A 17324-nucleotide genomic window follows, 5' to 3' on the forward strand; every position below is an offset into this window, starting at 1 on the left:
TTTGCAGGTTTACCTTGGAAATGAATATAAAAAACAAGTGACAGAGTTGCTTAATAATACAATTAGGGATGAGCTGTCCACTTTGTGGACCGTTCACACCAAATTCGTGTGGCACGAACGGCCCACAATGCACTATGCCACTAGCAGTGCATTACTGGCTCATTATTGGGCCATCACAGTACCGGTAGTGAGGAGAGCCATGCCTGTGGCCAATTATAGCTCAGGGGTTTTAGTAAACAGCCCACACTATATAAGGCTGCCAGCGCAGCGGCCTTGTGTAGTGTGCTCCGGTGTGCAGGGAAAGAGCTAGATAGACAGGGACAGTGCGTTCTTTTATCAGGCATCTTAAAGTTAAAGTGGTGTTGTGTGCCTCCAGCACAGTATACACCTGTATCTACTGTTTATTGCTGGTGTTCTATAATAAAGGCATCGGCAGGAGTTAGTGGGTGTTGTGTGCCTCCAGCACAATATACACCTGTATCTACCCTTTATTGCTCTTGTTCTATAATAAAGGCATCGGCAGGAGTTAGTGGGTGTTGTGTGCCTCCAGCACAATATACACCTGTATCTACCCTTTATTGCTGGTGTTCTCTAATACAGGCATCTTCAGCAGTTAGTGGGTGTTGTGTGCCTCCAGCACAGCACAGTATACACCTGTATCTATCCTTTATTGCTGGTGTTCTCTAATATAGGCATCTGCATGAGCTAAAGTGGGTGTTGTGTGCCTCGACCTCCAGCACAGTATACACCTTAAGATACACCTTATTGCTGGTGTTGTCTGTTGCATATCTTGCATATTAGCTTTTAAAATTAGCACTTTTCATTTCGAACATTCGAGTCCCATAGACTTTAATAGGGTTCTAAAGTTCGTACGAATTTTAGGTCTGTTCGAAGATTCTGATGCCAACCAAACCGGGGGGGGTTTTCGGCTCATCCCTAAATACAATACCATCTACCGTTTTCCAATAAACCAGTTCTGGGTAGACTAAATGTTTGAAAGCTTATTTACAATGGCTATGAGAGCTGCCCTTAGCTGCTAGGGGGTCTTGTGATTACCTTTATTGAAAGTAAATTTTACATACATCAGCCTGGACCGGCCCATAGACGAGCACAGTGGACTGGACAACTTACATTTTCTTTTTTATGTGTGAAAATAATATAACCACTTTCCAAGGTGATTCTGGCCACACCAAATATGGAAAGACTGAGGTGTTTGCATCCACTGAACTTTCCAGCAGGTTAAATCAAAAGAAAAAAATATATACAAGTATATCCAGTTGATAGACCGCATGTTTCCTTTTTCTTTAGGTCTTTTGTTTTCTAATGATGATATCTGGAGAGCCATGAGACGATTCACTTTTTCTGCTCTGCGAGATTTCAGGACGGGAAGCAAAATGATGGAAGATAAGATCACGGAAGAATGCAAATGTCTGGTAAACAAGTTCAAAGCCTACGGAGGTCAGCAATGGGTTTTGTTTTTGTTGCTACGGTAGTATTAGATTCCTGTGTTGCGTTGTTCATTGTTGACCTTTTTCCCCAGTAAACTTGTATTTCTCATGTCAAGCTGATCACTCAAACCCAATCAAATTTGGCTTTAGATTTGACCTTTCAGATTTGAAAAATGTATCAGCAGGTAAGTAAAGTGAAGGTCCACATGAATGGATATCATTAGAATGGATTTTTTTTGGGGTAGGACTTCACACTTTGGTGCTGCTGTTAAAAGTTAAAAGAGTAAATAAGTTTATGAGAGCAAAGCTGCAAATCAAGTACACTCAATCAAGAACTTTAGCATGCATATTTGCACTATGTACAAAGAAGTTTCACAAAACGTTTATTAACCACTTCAGATTTACCACTGTTCATGACCAGGCCATTTTTTGCGATACAGCACTGCGTTACTTTACCTGACAATTGTGCGGTCATGCAACACTGTACCCAAATAAAATGTACAGTGGTACCTTGGATTACGGGCATAATTTGTTCCCAAAGAATTCTTGTAATCCAAAGCACTCATATATATCAAAGCGAGTTTCACCATAGGAGTCAATGGAAACTCAGAAATTGGTTCCATAATGACTGCTTTTGTATGCAGTACCGCATGTGGCCAGAGGTGGGGGGGCACTGAAGACACTCGTAAACACTCAGAGATCGATTGGAGCCGGTCGGATGCAGTTAGAGACACTTGGAGAGGCTTCGAGACACTGGGGAACGGTTCGTTTCTGAGTTTTTCCCAAGTGTATCCAAGCAGCTTCGAGTGTCGCCAGCGCCCCCCCGCATCTCTGGCCAAATGCAGTAGTGGACACCCAAATGGCTTGAACCCTGCTCATCTTGTGAGACAACGCTCGCAAACCAAGTCGGGATTTCAAAAAACAATAGCTTGTAATCCGATACACTTGTAAACCGTACTACTCGCAATCTGAAGGTATTACTGTATGTCCCTTTTTCACAAAAATAGAGCTTTCTTTTGGTGGTATTTGATCACTTCTGCGTTTTTTATTTTTTTGCTCTATAAATGAAAAAAGACGATTTTGAATAAAAACAATATTTTTTACTTTCTGCTAATAAACGTACCCAATAAAAATAAAAATAAAATCGAATGTATTCATCAATTTAGGCAAATATGTATTCTGCTACATATTTTTGGTAAAAAAAAATCCCAATAAGCGTATTGATTGGTTTGCGCAAAAGTTAAAGCGTCTACAAACTATGGGATATTTTTAATTTATTTTCTAGTAATGGCAGTGATCAGTGACTTATAGCGGGACTAGTGGACAAATCAGACACCTGACACTTTTTGGGACCAGTGACACTAATACAGTGATAAGTGCCAAGAAAAATGCACTGTCACTGTACGAAGGACTGGGAAGGGGTTAACATCAGGAATGATCAAAGGGTTAAAGAGGAAGTAAACCCTGATGGGTTTACGTCCTCTTTGTTTCCCTGCAAAGGCAAAGCATAATGGACTACTATGCATCGCATAGTAGCCCATTATGTGTCACTTGCCTGACACAGGAGCCAGCGATGTCCCTGATTCCCTCGCCGGCTGGAAGCGTCCATCTTCCTTCCGGGGTCACAGACTCTGGCTCTGTGACTGTCCGGAGTCACGTGACACCACTCCCATGTGTGTGCATAGGAGCCTCCAGTCACGGCATTTCCTTTAATGAAAACGGCACGCCATGACCCTTTTAAAGTGTATACATCGGCAGAAGGAATCCCCATATGGCATATTGTAAATATCTCCTAAACCTACTTTCTCCATGCAGCAAGCACAAATACAGCTTGGTCCCCCTCGCCATCTAGGATTACATTTATTGCCCTCATAGTTTCTGCTGCAGCCACACCACTCTGGAGCTAACCCTCTAACCCCTTGTACACACGGTCAGAGATTCTGACGGAATGTGTCCTATCGGACCGTTTTGTTGGATATTCCGACTGTGTGTGGTCTGCATCGGACTGTTTCCGTCGGATACATTTTCCAACTTTCCGGTAAAATTTTCAGACAAAATGCTCCTATCAGACATACTCCGATCATGTGTAGCCTACTCCGACGGACAAAGTGCCATGCATGCTCAGATCAAATTCCTAGACCAAAGCTATTGGCTACTAGCCTGAACGTAGTCCTGTCTAACGAAATAACGTCATCACGTTATGTACAATCAGATTTTCCGACAACTTAGTCCGACCGTGTGTATGCAACATCACTTCTGGACCTCTTCCGGAATTAATCCGTCGGAATTACTCCGACGGATTTGGTAGTCAGAATCTCCGACCGTGTGTACAAGGGCCAATAGTCTTCATTAGACTGTAAAAATCCATAAAATGTTTTCTTAGAAAAAAAAAAATCTAATAGATAAAATGGATGAAAAATCTGACACAATGGCTGAGGTTTTTAGATCTGCAAAAAAAAAAGGCTAAATGTATAGAAATGTGTTATAAAGCACTAACAATCATGTCATGGGTGTAGCTGTGGGTTTAGGAGTGTGAAAGATCGTGTCATAATGTATACTACCATTCATTCAATTTGCGCTGAAAGATCTTATACCTCTAAAAAGATCAGTTGATACTGAAAAAGTCAGCAATTAGCTGAAAAAATACACTGTATGTCCAATCAAAGCTTTTTCTAAAATACTGCCTTGCAATTAGCAACAACTTAGGTCAGCCTGATCTTGGTTTGATCAGATCCTTTTAAGGGCAGTGGAGAGATCTGGGGTCTAATAGACTACATATTAGGGTTGCCACAGGATCTAGTCCAGGTTTTAGATCCCAGGTTTGGTTTTTAGTCCACCTGAAACCCGGACACATCAATGGCAGTCCTGCAGAACCAGTCCTCCTTTCCCCCTCTCCCCTCCAGGCTGCTTCCAGTGCTTTCAAATATATTGGTGGGGGGGGGATACTTTAACTTGGGTACAGACTGGCCTTGGGCGAATATACTGGGGGACAGACGGACATGGGGGGATGTACTGGAGGACAGACTGACCAAGGAGGGATTATACTCATACCTCCCAACATTGAGATGGGAATGAGGGACACCTACTAACAAACATATGTAGGCATAGAACATGCCCCTGCCACACCCCCTTAAAGTGGTTGTAAACCCTTACAAACCACTTTGACCTACAGGTAAGCCTAGATTAAGGCTTACATGTAGGTCCAAGAAATATCTCCTAAACCTACACGGTTTAGGAGATATTTGCCAAAAGACAGGCACCACTGTCTACGGCGCATGCGCTGTAGACATCGGCGCACGCGGTGATATGCCGCGAGTGGCGGCTCCCGTGCGCATGCGCGAGGGTGACGTCATCACGGCTCAGTCGAATGACAGCGGCGGAGCAGCGAGACCCACCAAGAAGATGAAGGCTCCGTACACAAGGGGACAGCGGTGACTTCGCTGGCTCCTGTGTCAGGTAAGTGACACATAATGGACTACTATGCGATGCATAGTAGTCCATTATGCTTACCTTTGCAGGGAATCAAAGAGGAAGTAACACCCATCAGGGTTTACTTCCTCTTTAAAGGAGAATTAACCAAAAAAAAAAGGTTAATTAAATCCACAATTGCTTTTCTTTATCACTACTATTCCTTTATATTGGCTTTTAAAATGTACAAATGCAGCAATTTAGAAATTGGATGAAAGGTTTAGCACTGGGAAACACTTTTTGAAAGATAAAAAGTGCCTTTTATATACAACTATGTAGATCAGACCAAAGTGAGGAGGACAGAGGGAAATTTCTCCAAATCAGGGACAGTCCCTCGGAATCAGGGACAGTTAGGAGCTATGTTATACTGGGGGACAGACTGACCTGGGGGATTATACTGGGGGACAGACTGACCCATAGGGATTATACTGGGGGTCAAATGGACCTGGGGACAGACTGACCAAGGAGGGATTATACTGGTGGACAGACTGACCTAGGGGGGGGACACAATTTGGCCACACCCACTGTTTGTCACGGGACGCTTTATGTGCTGTAATACTACTCTTCTTGGGGCACCCAAAGGTGTCCCAGGTCTTTTACAATCCTATAATGTAAACTGCACAAAAAAATAAAAAATTGTTGTGCACTGCTAAAGTGTTCAGGTTTGGCTTGATGAAAAGGTGGCAACTCTACAACAGATGTCTCAGTAAAGAGGAACTGTCATGATCTATACTATCACCAGGGATGTTGTCAATCCCTTGTGATAGCAATAAGTCATTTAAAAAAAATGATGATTTTTTACATGTGGGACAGAAGTGTCAGAACTGGCCTGGTAGAACAGTAGTTAAACATATTATTGGCTAATCCTTGTTGTTATTTCAGGAAAACCTTTTGAAAACTCCACGGTGTTGACTGTTGCTGTGGCCAATATCATTGTCTCTATCGTACTGGGCAATCGCTTTGACTATGATGATCCAACACTGTGCAGACTTGTGACAATTATTAGAGAAAATGTCAGAATCATAGGCTCCCCAATGGTACAGGTATGTTTCCTTTTATGGTAACAGCAAATTATGGGTGGATGCTGCTGATTATTTTTTTTTTATTCTCTCGAGAGACTCTCCTTGATTTCCTGGTGCCTCCATGGCAGCATACATATGGGTGGTTGCTCCGCCGACAATCAACACACAGGACCACAATAACTGTATAAATTAAAAACAGCATCTGCCCCACTCAATTCTTTTTTCTGTCCTCAAGCCTGCAGGATCCTACGTCAGCAACAGCCTTGCTGTCCATGCTCTCCTGTACTGAAGTCCCTTTTCTTAGGCTGCCAGATGCACCGAAATGTGGGGGAGCCCTCTTCTCTGTGGATCTTTTCTGGACATACCTGAATACATGATGAGCAGCTCTGATGATAAAGTCTGCTGGAGTTTTCTCCAGGCCTCCGGTCCAGCATCTTCTTCTCCTCAGTCTCCCATAAATCATGCAGGCAGGGGGGTTGGGGCTGCAAGCCAGCCTGCCTTCTGATACATATGATGGAGCAACAGGCGCTTAGTGTCAGTGGCACTTTAAGTGCATTTTTTCCCTGATTGCAAAGGGCATGTTTTCCTCATTGTCACAATGACATCATCAGGCATGTGGTAGGACAATGTGGCCAATGGCAGCCATCTTGATACAGGGTAGGGTTATTATATAAACTGCCCTCAGGTGAATAATTATGCTTTCCCTAGGATTCAAGGAGGCCTGCTCTACTCCTCTATATTATGGCTCCAGACCAAGGTACTGGATCCAGTACCTTTTTGTTCTCTGTTCTTCCTGCTGGTCCCAGTCCTACCTGGTTTGTATGTTTTCCAGTTTTACACCCTTTTTTTTTTCTTTTTCTTCATCTTTCCTCCAGCTCCCCCCCTAACCAATCACCGAGCAGAAAAGATACTCAACATGCTAATAAGTAAGGGCTTCATCATTACAAGTAAGGAAAGAAAAAAAAGGGCATCAGGCATGGTTCATAAAACCTTTGTTTTACTATTTGTTTTTTGCCATTCCGCAGCACTATTTATCTTGCAAGAGATGGGACAGTCATGGCAGACACACACAGGAGCAATCCAGTTCTTCCCCTCACTCTTTCCACAGATCACAGAGACCATCTCATCATACCTCTAAGCAGCATGGCCCTTCTCGTGGTCACTTTAGCCCTGGTGAAGGAGTCTGCTGGATCTGTGGCAAACAAGCTCTTCCTGGGAAATTCGTTTGTGAATCATGCATCACTCGGGCTATTAGGGTTTGGGAAAAAGAAAAGCAAGAATCTATGGACAACATGAAGACATGAATCAAGGACTTTATTAGAGAGCTAACTCTTTTGCATGAAATTCTAGGCTCCTCCTCTAATGATAGGCCCATTAAAATACTTACACATCAGAAAGACTCGGACACCAGATCTGAGGCTGATACCTCAGAGGATAGCCCAGCCTCTTTTGACTTTGTGGATATTGAACCCTTTGTAGCAGCCATGAAGGAGGCAATTCAGTGGGAGGAAGTTTCAGAACCTCCATCAAAATCCAGAAAATATTTTTCCCATTTAAAGAAGAAATCTTCAGCTTTCCCGCTTATGGACGAGATAAAGGAGGTTGTCCTAGAAGAGTGGAGGAAAGTGGATAAAAGGCTGTTTATACATAATAGGTTCTGCAAGCCATATCCATTAGCAGAACCAGACGCCCAGTTTTTATATGCACCCCCCACGGTGGAAGCTTCTGTCATGAGATTGGCACAAAATACAACCCTCCCACTAGAAGACGCTGGCTCCTTCAGGGATATGATTGAGGTGCTTGACCTGAACAATGCTATAATCTATTACAGTGAGAAGAGCTCTCTGACCTTTTCCACTCAAGATGGTCAAAAGTCCTTTTGACTCCTGGGCCAACCAAACTGGCCCAGTAGGTGCCCATCTCAGAGCATTTTTGCAGGTTTGAGTGGAAAACTATACAGATCAGTAGGTGATTTCCACAATTCAGCAGGGTCACTTCTGGAAATCTTTGATGCAGAAGATAATCGCAGCCTTTGGTGGTGGACAAGAACACTGCAAAAACCACCGTCCCATAGGCCACACATTCTGGTCTAGTCTTACATCTGATGCAAGTCGGTTGGGTTGGAATGCCCACTGAGAAGGTTCAGGGAAGGTTGAACACTTTGCATGTAGTTTCCAACATTATGGAACTGAAGGCAGTTTGGATGGCTATTTCCCACCTATCCCCTCACATTACATGGAAATCTATCCTATTACAGATGGACAACAGGGCAGCAGTTGCCTACATTCAGAACCAGGGAGGGATCCACAGCAAGTATTTATTAAAGGGGTTGTAAAGGTTCATTTTTTATTTTCTACATAGGTTGCTCTAAGCTAGTGCATTGTTGGTTCACTTACCTTTTCCTTCAATTTCCCTTCTAAATGTTTTTTTTCTTTGTCTGAATATCTCACTTCCTGTTTCTCCTCAGTAAACTTCTCACCATCATCCCAGCTGGTGGTTAGTCAGCTTACTGAACAGCTTACTGAGGAGGAACAGGAAGTGAGAAATTCAGACAAAGAAAACAAAGAAAAAAAAACATTTATAAGGGAAATCGAAGGAAAAGGTAAGTGAACCAACAATGCACTAGCTTAGAGGAATCTATTTAGAAAATAAAAAACAAACCTTTACAACCCCTTTAAAGAAAGTATCCCTGATCTTGTCCTGTGCAGAGAGGAACGTATACAACCTCAGAGTCTTTTACACACCAGCATTCCAGAATATTCTGTCCAGAAGCTTTGCCGAAAACAAATGATCTCTAAGCCAGGATGTATTCCAGTGAATTTGTCAAGTATGGGGTAATCCCCGGATAGATCTCTTTGCATCTCTACTGAACGCCAATACCCCACTATACTTCACAAGGTACTAGGCCCAGGAGCCCATGGTGATAGATGCTCTGGTTCAACCCTGGGAGTTCCAGAGAGGATATGCCTTTCCCTCAATTCTGTTGATCTTCAGGTTTCTACCCTGGTTAGGTCTATTGGCCCAAGAGAACATGATTTTCATTCCAATAGCTCTCCCAGGACATCAGAATCTGCTAGAGGAGACCCAAGGAGTCTATGTTCATCCACATCCAGAAGCCCTGAATTTAAGGGTATGGAAGTTGAGCGGCAAAGGTTGGAAGTACTGGTCTGCTTCCACAATGTAATTCAAACCCTGTTGCATGCCAGAAAAACATCTACCAATAGAACATACCTCAAGGCCTGGGAAAAAATTTCTACACTTTGCAGAAAGGAATCATTTTGACCCCCTAAAACCAGAGGGGCATAAAATGATTCTGTTTCTCCAAACAGGACTGGATCTGGGGTTAGGCCTTAATGGATACCAGATGGGCACTGAATCCTCTTATAGAGTTTCCTAAAAGTGGTTCTTCAGTTAAAACTGCAGAGAAAAACACTTGATCCAAATTGGGATCTACCTTTGGTCCTAAACCTGCTTGCAGCTCCTCCTTTCGCTCAAACTAAATCTTGTTCACTGGAGCATATCACACATTTAAAACAGCCTTCCTGGTAGCAATCACCTCAGTTTGCAGAGTATCATAGATTCCATCCCTGGGAGTTCAGAACCCTACATCACATTCTTCCCAGACAGAGTAGTGTATCAGCCATTGATACCCATAATTTTTTTGTCATCACAGCAATGAAATTGTTTGATTTGGACTTTGTCATATATATATGTTCTGTTACAAAGCGATTCCGCTGCACTTATATGTTGCACTTCATCATTTCTTTGTGAGTTGGGTGGACACACTCTGAAAGTGTTAGCAGCAATCATAGCCTTGCTATATTAGGCACATGATACCACAAGAAAGATATTTTCTATTGTTAAGAAGTTGTTTGCGCTGATTATATATTTTTTTTATATCCACAAATTTATTCTGACAGTTTCATCCATTTACCATTTCAACCAAGAATGAGTTCTACCAGCTTTTTCGGAGGAGCAGAATTCACCGAAGCTACTTGAACTAGGTGTAGCAAGAACCTTAAAGCATTACATTGCTCTCACTCAGCCTATTCAGAAGGATCAATGTTTATTTATCATTCCTAATGGAGCAAGGAAAGAACAAGCAAATGAAAGGACAGCATCAAAGAGAACAATAGCCAGTTGGATAGTTGGGATAATACACAGGGCATATCGGGCTAGTAGCCTTCCAGTACTTGAGGCGGTTAATGCTCACTCAACTCGAGGGATCACTTTTTGTTGGGCAGCTTGGGCTAAGGTTTCTCCTGAAACTATCTGTCGGGTAGCAAGCCTCGTTTACCACTTTCATCAAGCTGGTCCTCATTTACCTCACTTACCACTGTCACACTACAGTCTAGGTCCGGCTTTCTAAGGACCCTTTCACACGGGCTGTCTGATCAGGTCCGCCTGTCAGTTTTTCAGCCAGACCTGATCGGACACTCCATTCACCTATATTCACCTCTATGGGGAGGCGGATGTCAGTGGTGACATTTCTGCTTTACACCCGCTGCTATTCAATCCTCTCTGCCAAAACCAAATGGATGAAGGTCTTATTTTCTGTCTGGATTATTATTATCTGTCTGGTGGATGGAAACCGATGGGATCCGATGAAAACGGGCAAGCTGACCATTTTTATCCAATTTCCCCGTAATGCAGAGTGGGACTCTGTCCATCTCCACTCTGCTCAGTAAGCCGAGACGGAGGTGTTATCCATCTGCTCAGCGGGGATCAGTGGAGCGATCCCCCGCTGAGCAAGCAAATCCCACAGAATGGTGGAGGCCCCTGTGTGAAAAGGGCCTAATTTCCTTGGATTCCAGGAAAAAGTCCTTGCAATTTTCAATTTTGTAAAACACTGAATGAAAAAAAAATTGCAGCAACACCCCCCCGTAAGTGAGGTATTTACTATATGTATGCTGCCATGGAGGCACCAGGTAACTGAAAAATTGAATACTAACCTTTTAGTGTCTATCCATGGCAGCAAACACCTCTCTCTACTTTCTTCTTTGTTAATCTTTTTTTGCAGTTCTTTGAGACTAGTTACTGGAATGGAGTGGGGAGTTTGCTGTATTTTATTTATAGAATTAACGCGGTCCTTTGGGGTTGATTGTGGACGGAGCATCCAACCATATGTATGCTGCCATGGATAGGCACCAGGAAAGGAAAATTATCTAAAGCAACCCATTCAGTTTAAAATAGAAATTCAAAATAATAAAAGTAATTATGTATACCCCCTTTTTTTCAGTACCCCCTTTTTCATTCAGTATTAGTGGAATAAAATATTTTTCTTGATTTCTTATGGTATTACCAAAACACCACAAGCTTTATGTATGGGAAATTGAATCCATCACATGGTATAAAAATGTTCTTTAGCGGCACAAGGCAGCTCCTTCTTCAAAGAACAGTAATAGCTACTTAACAAATACTGGTACTTAAATTGCACAAAACCCCAAATAAGATGAACTACCCTCCATTCTGAATAATGTCCCAAAGTGAGACCAAATAGCCAAGCAAGAAACATTATGATTGTCTGAAGCCATATACAACAAGCATCTGCATCCTTGATTGTTTGAGTGATTAATCACCCCTTATTGGGTATGAATCATTGGAATTGCCCACCACTACATCCACCATTTGGTTGCATCAGTTTGCATATGGGTACTAAGCACATTTTGATCCTATGGATCACAGGAGTGGTGTTTGTTCTGATGTCACTTAGCCGGTCCACACTTTGAAAAAAATTCAAACCATATAGAAGCTGGCTCAGCCTCCCAGAGAGACGCTGAGAGCCTGAGCCAGCAGCTCCCGCCCCCTCAACAGTGCATCACTGATCAACTTGTGTCAATGAAAGCAAAATGAATCCCATATCACTGGTGTCAGTAAGAGCAAAATTAACCTTCAATTGTGTGCCATTGAGATAAATGAAGCCCAATTTCTGGTGTCATTGGAAGCAAAACAAGTCCCGTTGTTGGTGTCAATAGGATAAAATAAGCCCCAAGCCATTGGTGTTGGTGGGATCAAAATTAATTTCAAATTATTGGTGTAGATGGGAGTAAAAGTAACCTAAAATTGTTGGTGTCAGTGGAAGCGCAAAATAACCCGAATTTGTTTTTTTGGCAGTAGTATAAAATCACCTCCATTGATGGTGTTGGTGGAAGCAAAACAAGTCCCATTGTTGGTGCCAATGGGATAAAACAAGCCCCAAATGATTTGTGTTCTGTAGTTACTTACCTGAACATACCCCACTGCACTGTTCTGGAACATTTGTCAACTATGCAAGTTAGCATGTGCTTTTATTGAGCTTCCACTGCTGCTTGAAGACATATGGGATCTGATGTGTAAAACATTTTATTTCAGTTGTACAATACATTTCCATCTCTGTTCCGATTGTTTCTTGGAAGCAATAAAGAAATCTATACAAACCTTGATGAGATGCAAGCGTTTATTACAAAATCTGTCACCAAACAGAAGAACAAACTGGATGTTAATGATCAGAGGAGTTTAATTGATGCTTTCCTTGTCAAGCAAAAAGAGGTATAACCTATTTTCTTTAACCTACCTGAGTTTTTGATATTTTTATTAAATGTTTTTTAAGTCTCTCCTCAAAACTGATAAATGATCAATTAACTGTTGCTTCTGAAACAGTTCTCAATTGCACTACAATGATATACCGTTTCAAAGTCTACTTCTGCATACTGGGTGCCCTAAATTCTGGACTGCTATATCTAGAAAATGTTGTCCTTGCCTCTTATCACCTCCAGTATGTTCCTAGTGGCAGGTTACTATAATATGTGGCCAGGGCCGGCCCTACCATGGGACCCAATGGGACTATGGTTCCAGGCGGCATATAACAGGGGTGGCAGCCAGGCAGGCAAGAAATTTTAAGGACTCAGGAGTAGACTACTCGGACTCTAGTAGCCGCCAGGAATCCTGGAGTGGAGCGGAGCGGATGCTGGTCGGCTGTGCACTGTGTGCCATCTCCTGCACTGGTTGCTATAATTGCCTGCCACCTAGCACCTAGCTACCAGTGACGTCAGAGGCCGTGGCCGGCCCAGCATTCACAGTGCTCAGCCTCTGCACTAATCAATTGCTCTGCCCACCTCTTCGATCTTCCATCTCCAGAGGGAAGGAAAGGTCTGAGGAGAGCTGCCTGTGCGGCTGTGCCCGTGACAGTGTGAGCTGAGCCTGGGCAACCTCTCTGTCTATCTGAAAAACAAGGTGAGTTAGGTTGGTTGGTAGTACAGAAAGAGTGATTTCTCTCTAAGATTTGTTTTATAAGGGACTCAAGCTGGATTGAATGTGACTGATCTTTCTATTGTACCCATGTTTTCCCTGGAAACACTTTGATGAGGCCTTTTTTTCTGTACTGCTTGTAAATGATCATGAAGGTTTACAAAAAAAAGAGGCTTTTTACATACGAACGATAAAATTATTTGTATGATTTTGATGGCTTCTAATCAAGATGCAATAGTGGTATAATAGTGGTGAATTTTATTGGGAACAGGCATAAAAGAGGTTAATTACTGCTGTGCTGCAACTCCCTGTCTGTGCAAGATAGATCAGAGTGTCAGTAAGGCTACTTTCACACTGGGGCATTGGTGGGCGTGATCTTTTTTTTTAAACATTTGGGGGGGCAGCATTTAATTCTTGGTCCCAGCACCATGACTTGGGCCAACATTGTATGTGGCCATACAGTAATGTGGGAGTAGGTTGGAACATTGACAAACTTTTCTGGAAAATGTCCAAATTTGCCATTTGTAGCTAAATATTATATACATTCCAAGACAAATATATGCTGTAAACTGTGTGAATTTTCAGGAAAAGCCAAATCCCAAGTTACATTTCACTGATGTAAATTTGGTATTTCTTGTGTCGGACATATTTGCGGCTGGAATGGAATCAACCTCAACAGTCCTCCGATGGGGCCTTCTGCTAATGGCAAAATACCCTGAAATCCAGAGTAAGTAAATTATTTTGATTGCTATTGACCTTTATTTAGGTGGGGCATTATCCATTAACATCAGTAATCCTAGCTATTCAAATACTCCAGAGCATCTCCCATCCTCTTTACCTCAATCTTTCAGGCTATCTCAAAACTCATCTTTTCAGGGAATCTTATCACGCCTCCAACTAACTGAACTTGTATCTCTTTCATCAGTTCATCCTCACAGTCTTCACTGTCTCCTTTTATATTGTAAAGCACTGCACAAACTGTTGGCGCTATATAAATCCTGTAAAATAATAATAATGACCTAAACCATATGACTGAATTAATAACTGCATATATTAATTCATGCAGCAGTAAATCCAGGCCAAGCAGTGGATGACAATGACTGTAAGGTACACACTACCACAAAAGGCTAGGTCTACACTCAACGGATAAAGACTCAAAAGATAAAATATTATGTTGTCACCAGTGGCCACAATAATCTTTTAATGGGGCTTTTCACAACCTCCAAAAATGATTTAACCACTTCAGCTCCGGACCAATAAACACCTTAAGGACCAGAGGTCTTTTTGCAATTTCGCACTGCGCTGCTTTAACTGGTAATTGCGCGGTCATGCAATATTGCACCCAAACGAAATTTGCGTCCTTTTCTTCCCACAAATAGAGCTTTCTTTTGATGGTATTTGATTGCCTCTGCGATTTTATTTTTTTTGCGATATAAATGGAAAAAGAGCGAAAATTTTGAAAAAAAAAAGATATTTTCTTCTTTTTGTTATAAGAAAAATCGAATAAACTAAATTTTAGTCATACATTGAGGGCAAAATTTATTCAGCCACATGTCTTTAGTAAAAAAAATGTCAATAAGCGTATATTTTTTGGTTTGCGCAAAAGTTATAGCGTCTACAAACTAGAGTACATTTTCTGGAATTTACACAGCTTTTAATTTATGACTGCCGATCTCATTTCTTGAGGTGCTAAAATGGCAGGGCAGTACAAATCCCCCCCAAATGACCCCATTTTGGAAAGTAGACACCCCAAGGAAATTGCTGATGGGTATGTTGAGCCCATTGAATATTTATTTTTTTTGTCCTAAGGGATTGAATAATGACAAAAAAAAAAAAAAAAAAATTTTTTTTACAAAAAGTTGTCACTAAATGATATATTGCTCACACATGCCATGGTTATATGTGGAATTGCACCCCAAAATATATTCCGCTACTTCTCCCGAGTATGGGGATACCACATGTGTGGGACTTTTTGGGAGTCTAGTCGCGCACGGCACCCCGAAAACCAATCACCACCTTCAGGATTTCTAAGGGTGCAAATTTTTGATTTAACTCCTCACTACCTATCACAGTTTCGAAGGCCATAAAATGCCAAAATAGCACAAAACCCCCCAAAATGACCCCATTTTGGAAAGTAGACACCCCAAGCTATTTACTGAGAGGCATGTTGAGTCCATGGAATATTTTATATTTTGCCACAAGTTGCGGGAATATTACAAACTTTTTTTTTTTTGCACCAAGTTGTCACTAAATGATATATTGCTCACACATGCTATGGGCATATGTGAAATGACACCCCAAAATACATTCTGCTGCTTCTCCTGAGTACGGGGATACCACATGTGTGGGACTTTTTGGGAGTCTAGTCGCGCACGGCACCCCGAAAACCAATCACCACCTTCAGGATTTCTAAGGCCGCGTACACACGCGCGGACTGTTTGCCCAACCTTGTTCGTCAAACAGTTTCGGCAAACAGTCCGCTCAAAATTTGCATGAGCGGACTTGCCCACACACGAGCGGACTGTTTCAACGAACTGTTTGCCAAACAGTCCGCTCAACTTTTGAAATGAACTGACTCGCTCACGTAAGGCGGAGGCAAATCCGCCCATTTCGAGCGCGTGTACAGGTAGGCGGGGCCCGCGAAGGAGACGTCGCGGGCTCCGCCGCCTGGAATGGGCTTAAAGGGGAACCCCAACGCCGAAAAAAATCGGCGTGGGGGTTCCCCCAAAGTCCACACCAGACCCTTGTCCGAGCACGCTACCCGGCCGGCCAGGAAAGGGGGGCGAGCGAGCGCGCCCCCCCTCCTGAGCCGTACCAGGCCGCGTGCCCTCAACATGGGGGGGTGCCTTGGGGAAGGGGGGGCCGCGCGGCCCCCCCACCCCAAAGCACCTTGTCCCCATGTTGATGAGGACAAGGGCCTCTTCCCGACAACCCTGGCCGTTGGTTGTCGGGGTCTGCGGGCGGGGGGCTTATCGGAATCCGGGAGCCCCCTTTAAGAAGGGGGCCCCCGGATACCGGCCCCCCACCCTATGTGAATGAGTATGGGGTACAATGTACCCCTACCCATTCACCTGTGAAATAAAGTACAAAAAAAAACACAACACAGGGGAAAAAATATTTTATTGCACAGCTCCGGGGGTCTTCCGTCTTCGGGGGTCTTCTCGCCGGACTCCTCCGCTATGTGTGTGTAGCTCTTTTACTAGCGGAGGAGTCCGGCTTTCTTCCTCCCCGCCGCCGGCCTCTTCTCCCGACTTCGGGGGTCTTGTCCCCCTCTTCGGTTCTTCTGCCGGGCCACCGCGCCTTCTTGTAGCTCTTTTGCAGGCGGTGGCCCGGTCTTCTGTCGCCGCTGCCTTCCGTTCTTCTGTCGCCGCCTTCGGTTCTTCTGCCGGGCCACCGCGCCTTCTTGTAGCTCTTTTACAGGCGGTGGCCCGGTCTTCTGTCGCCGCTGTCGCTGTCGCCGCCTTCCGTTCTTGTTCTTCTTCTTGTTCTTCTTCTTCTTCCCCAGGAGATGTTGACACGTCGCTCCCTCCGGCCGGAATGCCAGAGCCGCGCTGTGCGGTCACTTATATAGTGACAATGGGGCGGGGTCACATGGTATATGTCACATGGGTTGGTCACATGGGTTGATGTCACATGGGGACTATGACATCGTAAGGGGCGGGGTCACCATGTGACCAACCCATGTGACATATACCATGTGACACCGCCCCATTGTCACTATATAAGTGGCAGCGGAGCGTGTCCCTGGCATTCCGGCCGGAGGGAGCGACGTGTCAACATCGCCTGGAGAAGAAGAAGAAGAACAAGAAGAAGAACAAGAACGGAAGGCGGCGACAGCGACAGCGGCGACAGAAGACCGGGCCACCGCCTGTAAAAGAGCTACAAGAAGGCGCGGTGGCCCGGCAGAAGAACCGAAGGCGGCGACAGAAGAACGGAAGGCAGCGGCGACAGAAGACCGGGCCACCGCCTGTAAAAGAGCTACAAGAAGGCGCGGTGGCCCGGCAGAAGAACCGAAGGCGGCGACAGAAGAACGGAAGGCAGCGGCGACAGAAGACCGGGCCACCGCCTGTAAAAGAGCTACAAGAAGGCGCGGTGGCCCGGCAGAAGAACCGAAGAGGGGGACAAGACCCCCGAAGTCGGGAGAAGAGGCCGGCGGCGG

The 17324-nt window shown here is 43.9% G+C and overlaps 1 protein-coding gene across 1 annotated transcript in view; it reads left to right on the forward strand.

The window, feature by feature from the left end:
* LOC143989076 (cytochrome P450 2K6-like) overlaps window positions 1-17324 on the forward strand; it is a 73654-nt gene that overhangs the window by 25523 nt on the left and 30807 nt on the right. The window contains exons 4-7 of the mRNA XM_077489087.1: window positions 1309-1458; window positions 5799-5959; window positions 12290-12466; window positions 13751-13892. Coding sequence (XP_077345213.1) covers window positions 1309-1458; window positions 5799-5959; window positions 12290-12466; window positions 13751-13892 — 630 coding nt within the window. The remainder of the gene's footprint in view (window positions 1-1308; window positions 1459-5798; window positions 5960-12289; window positions 12467-13750; window positions 13893-17324) is intronic.

This window comes from Lithobates pipiens, unplaced genomic scaffold, assembly GCF_037356315.1.
Source record: "Lithobates pipiens isolate NorthernLeopardFrog02 unplaced genomic scaffold, aLitPip1_a1.2 Scaffold_18, whole genome shotgun sequence".
NCBI classification, from domain to species: domain Eukaryota; kingdom Metazoa; phylum Chordata; class Amphibia; order Anura; family Ranidae; genus Lithobates; species Lithobates pipiens.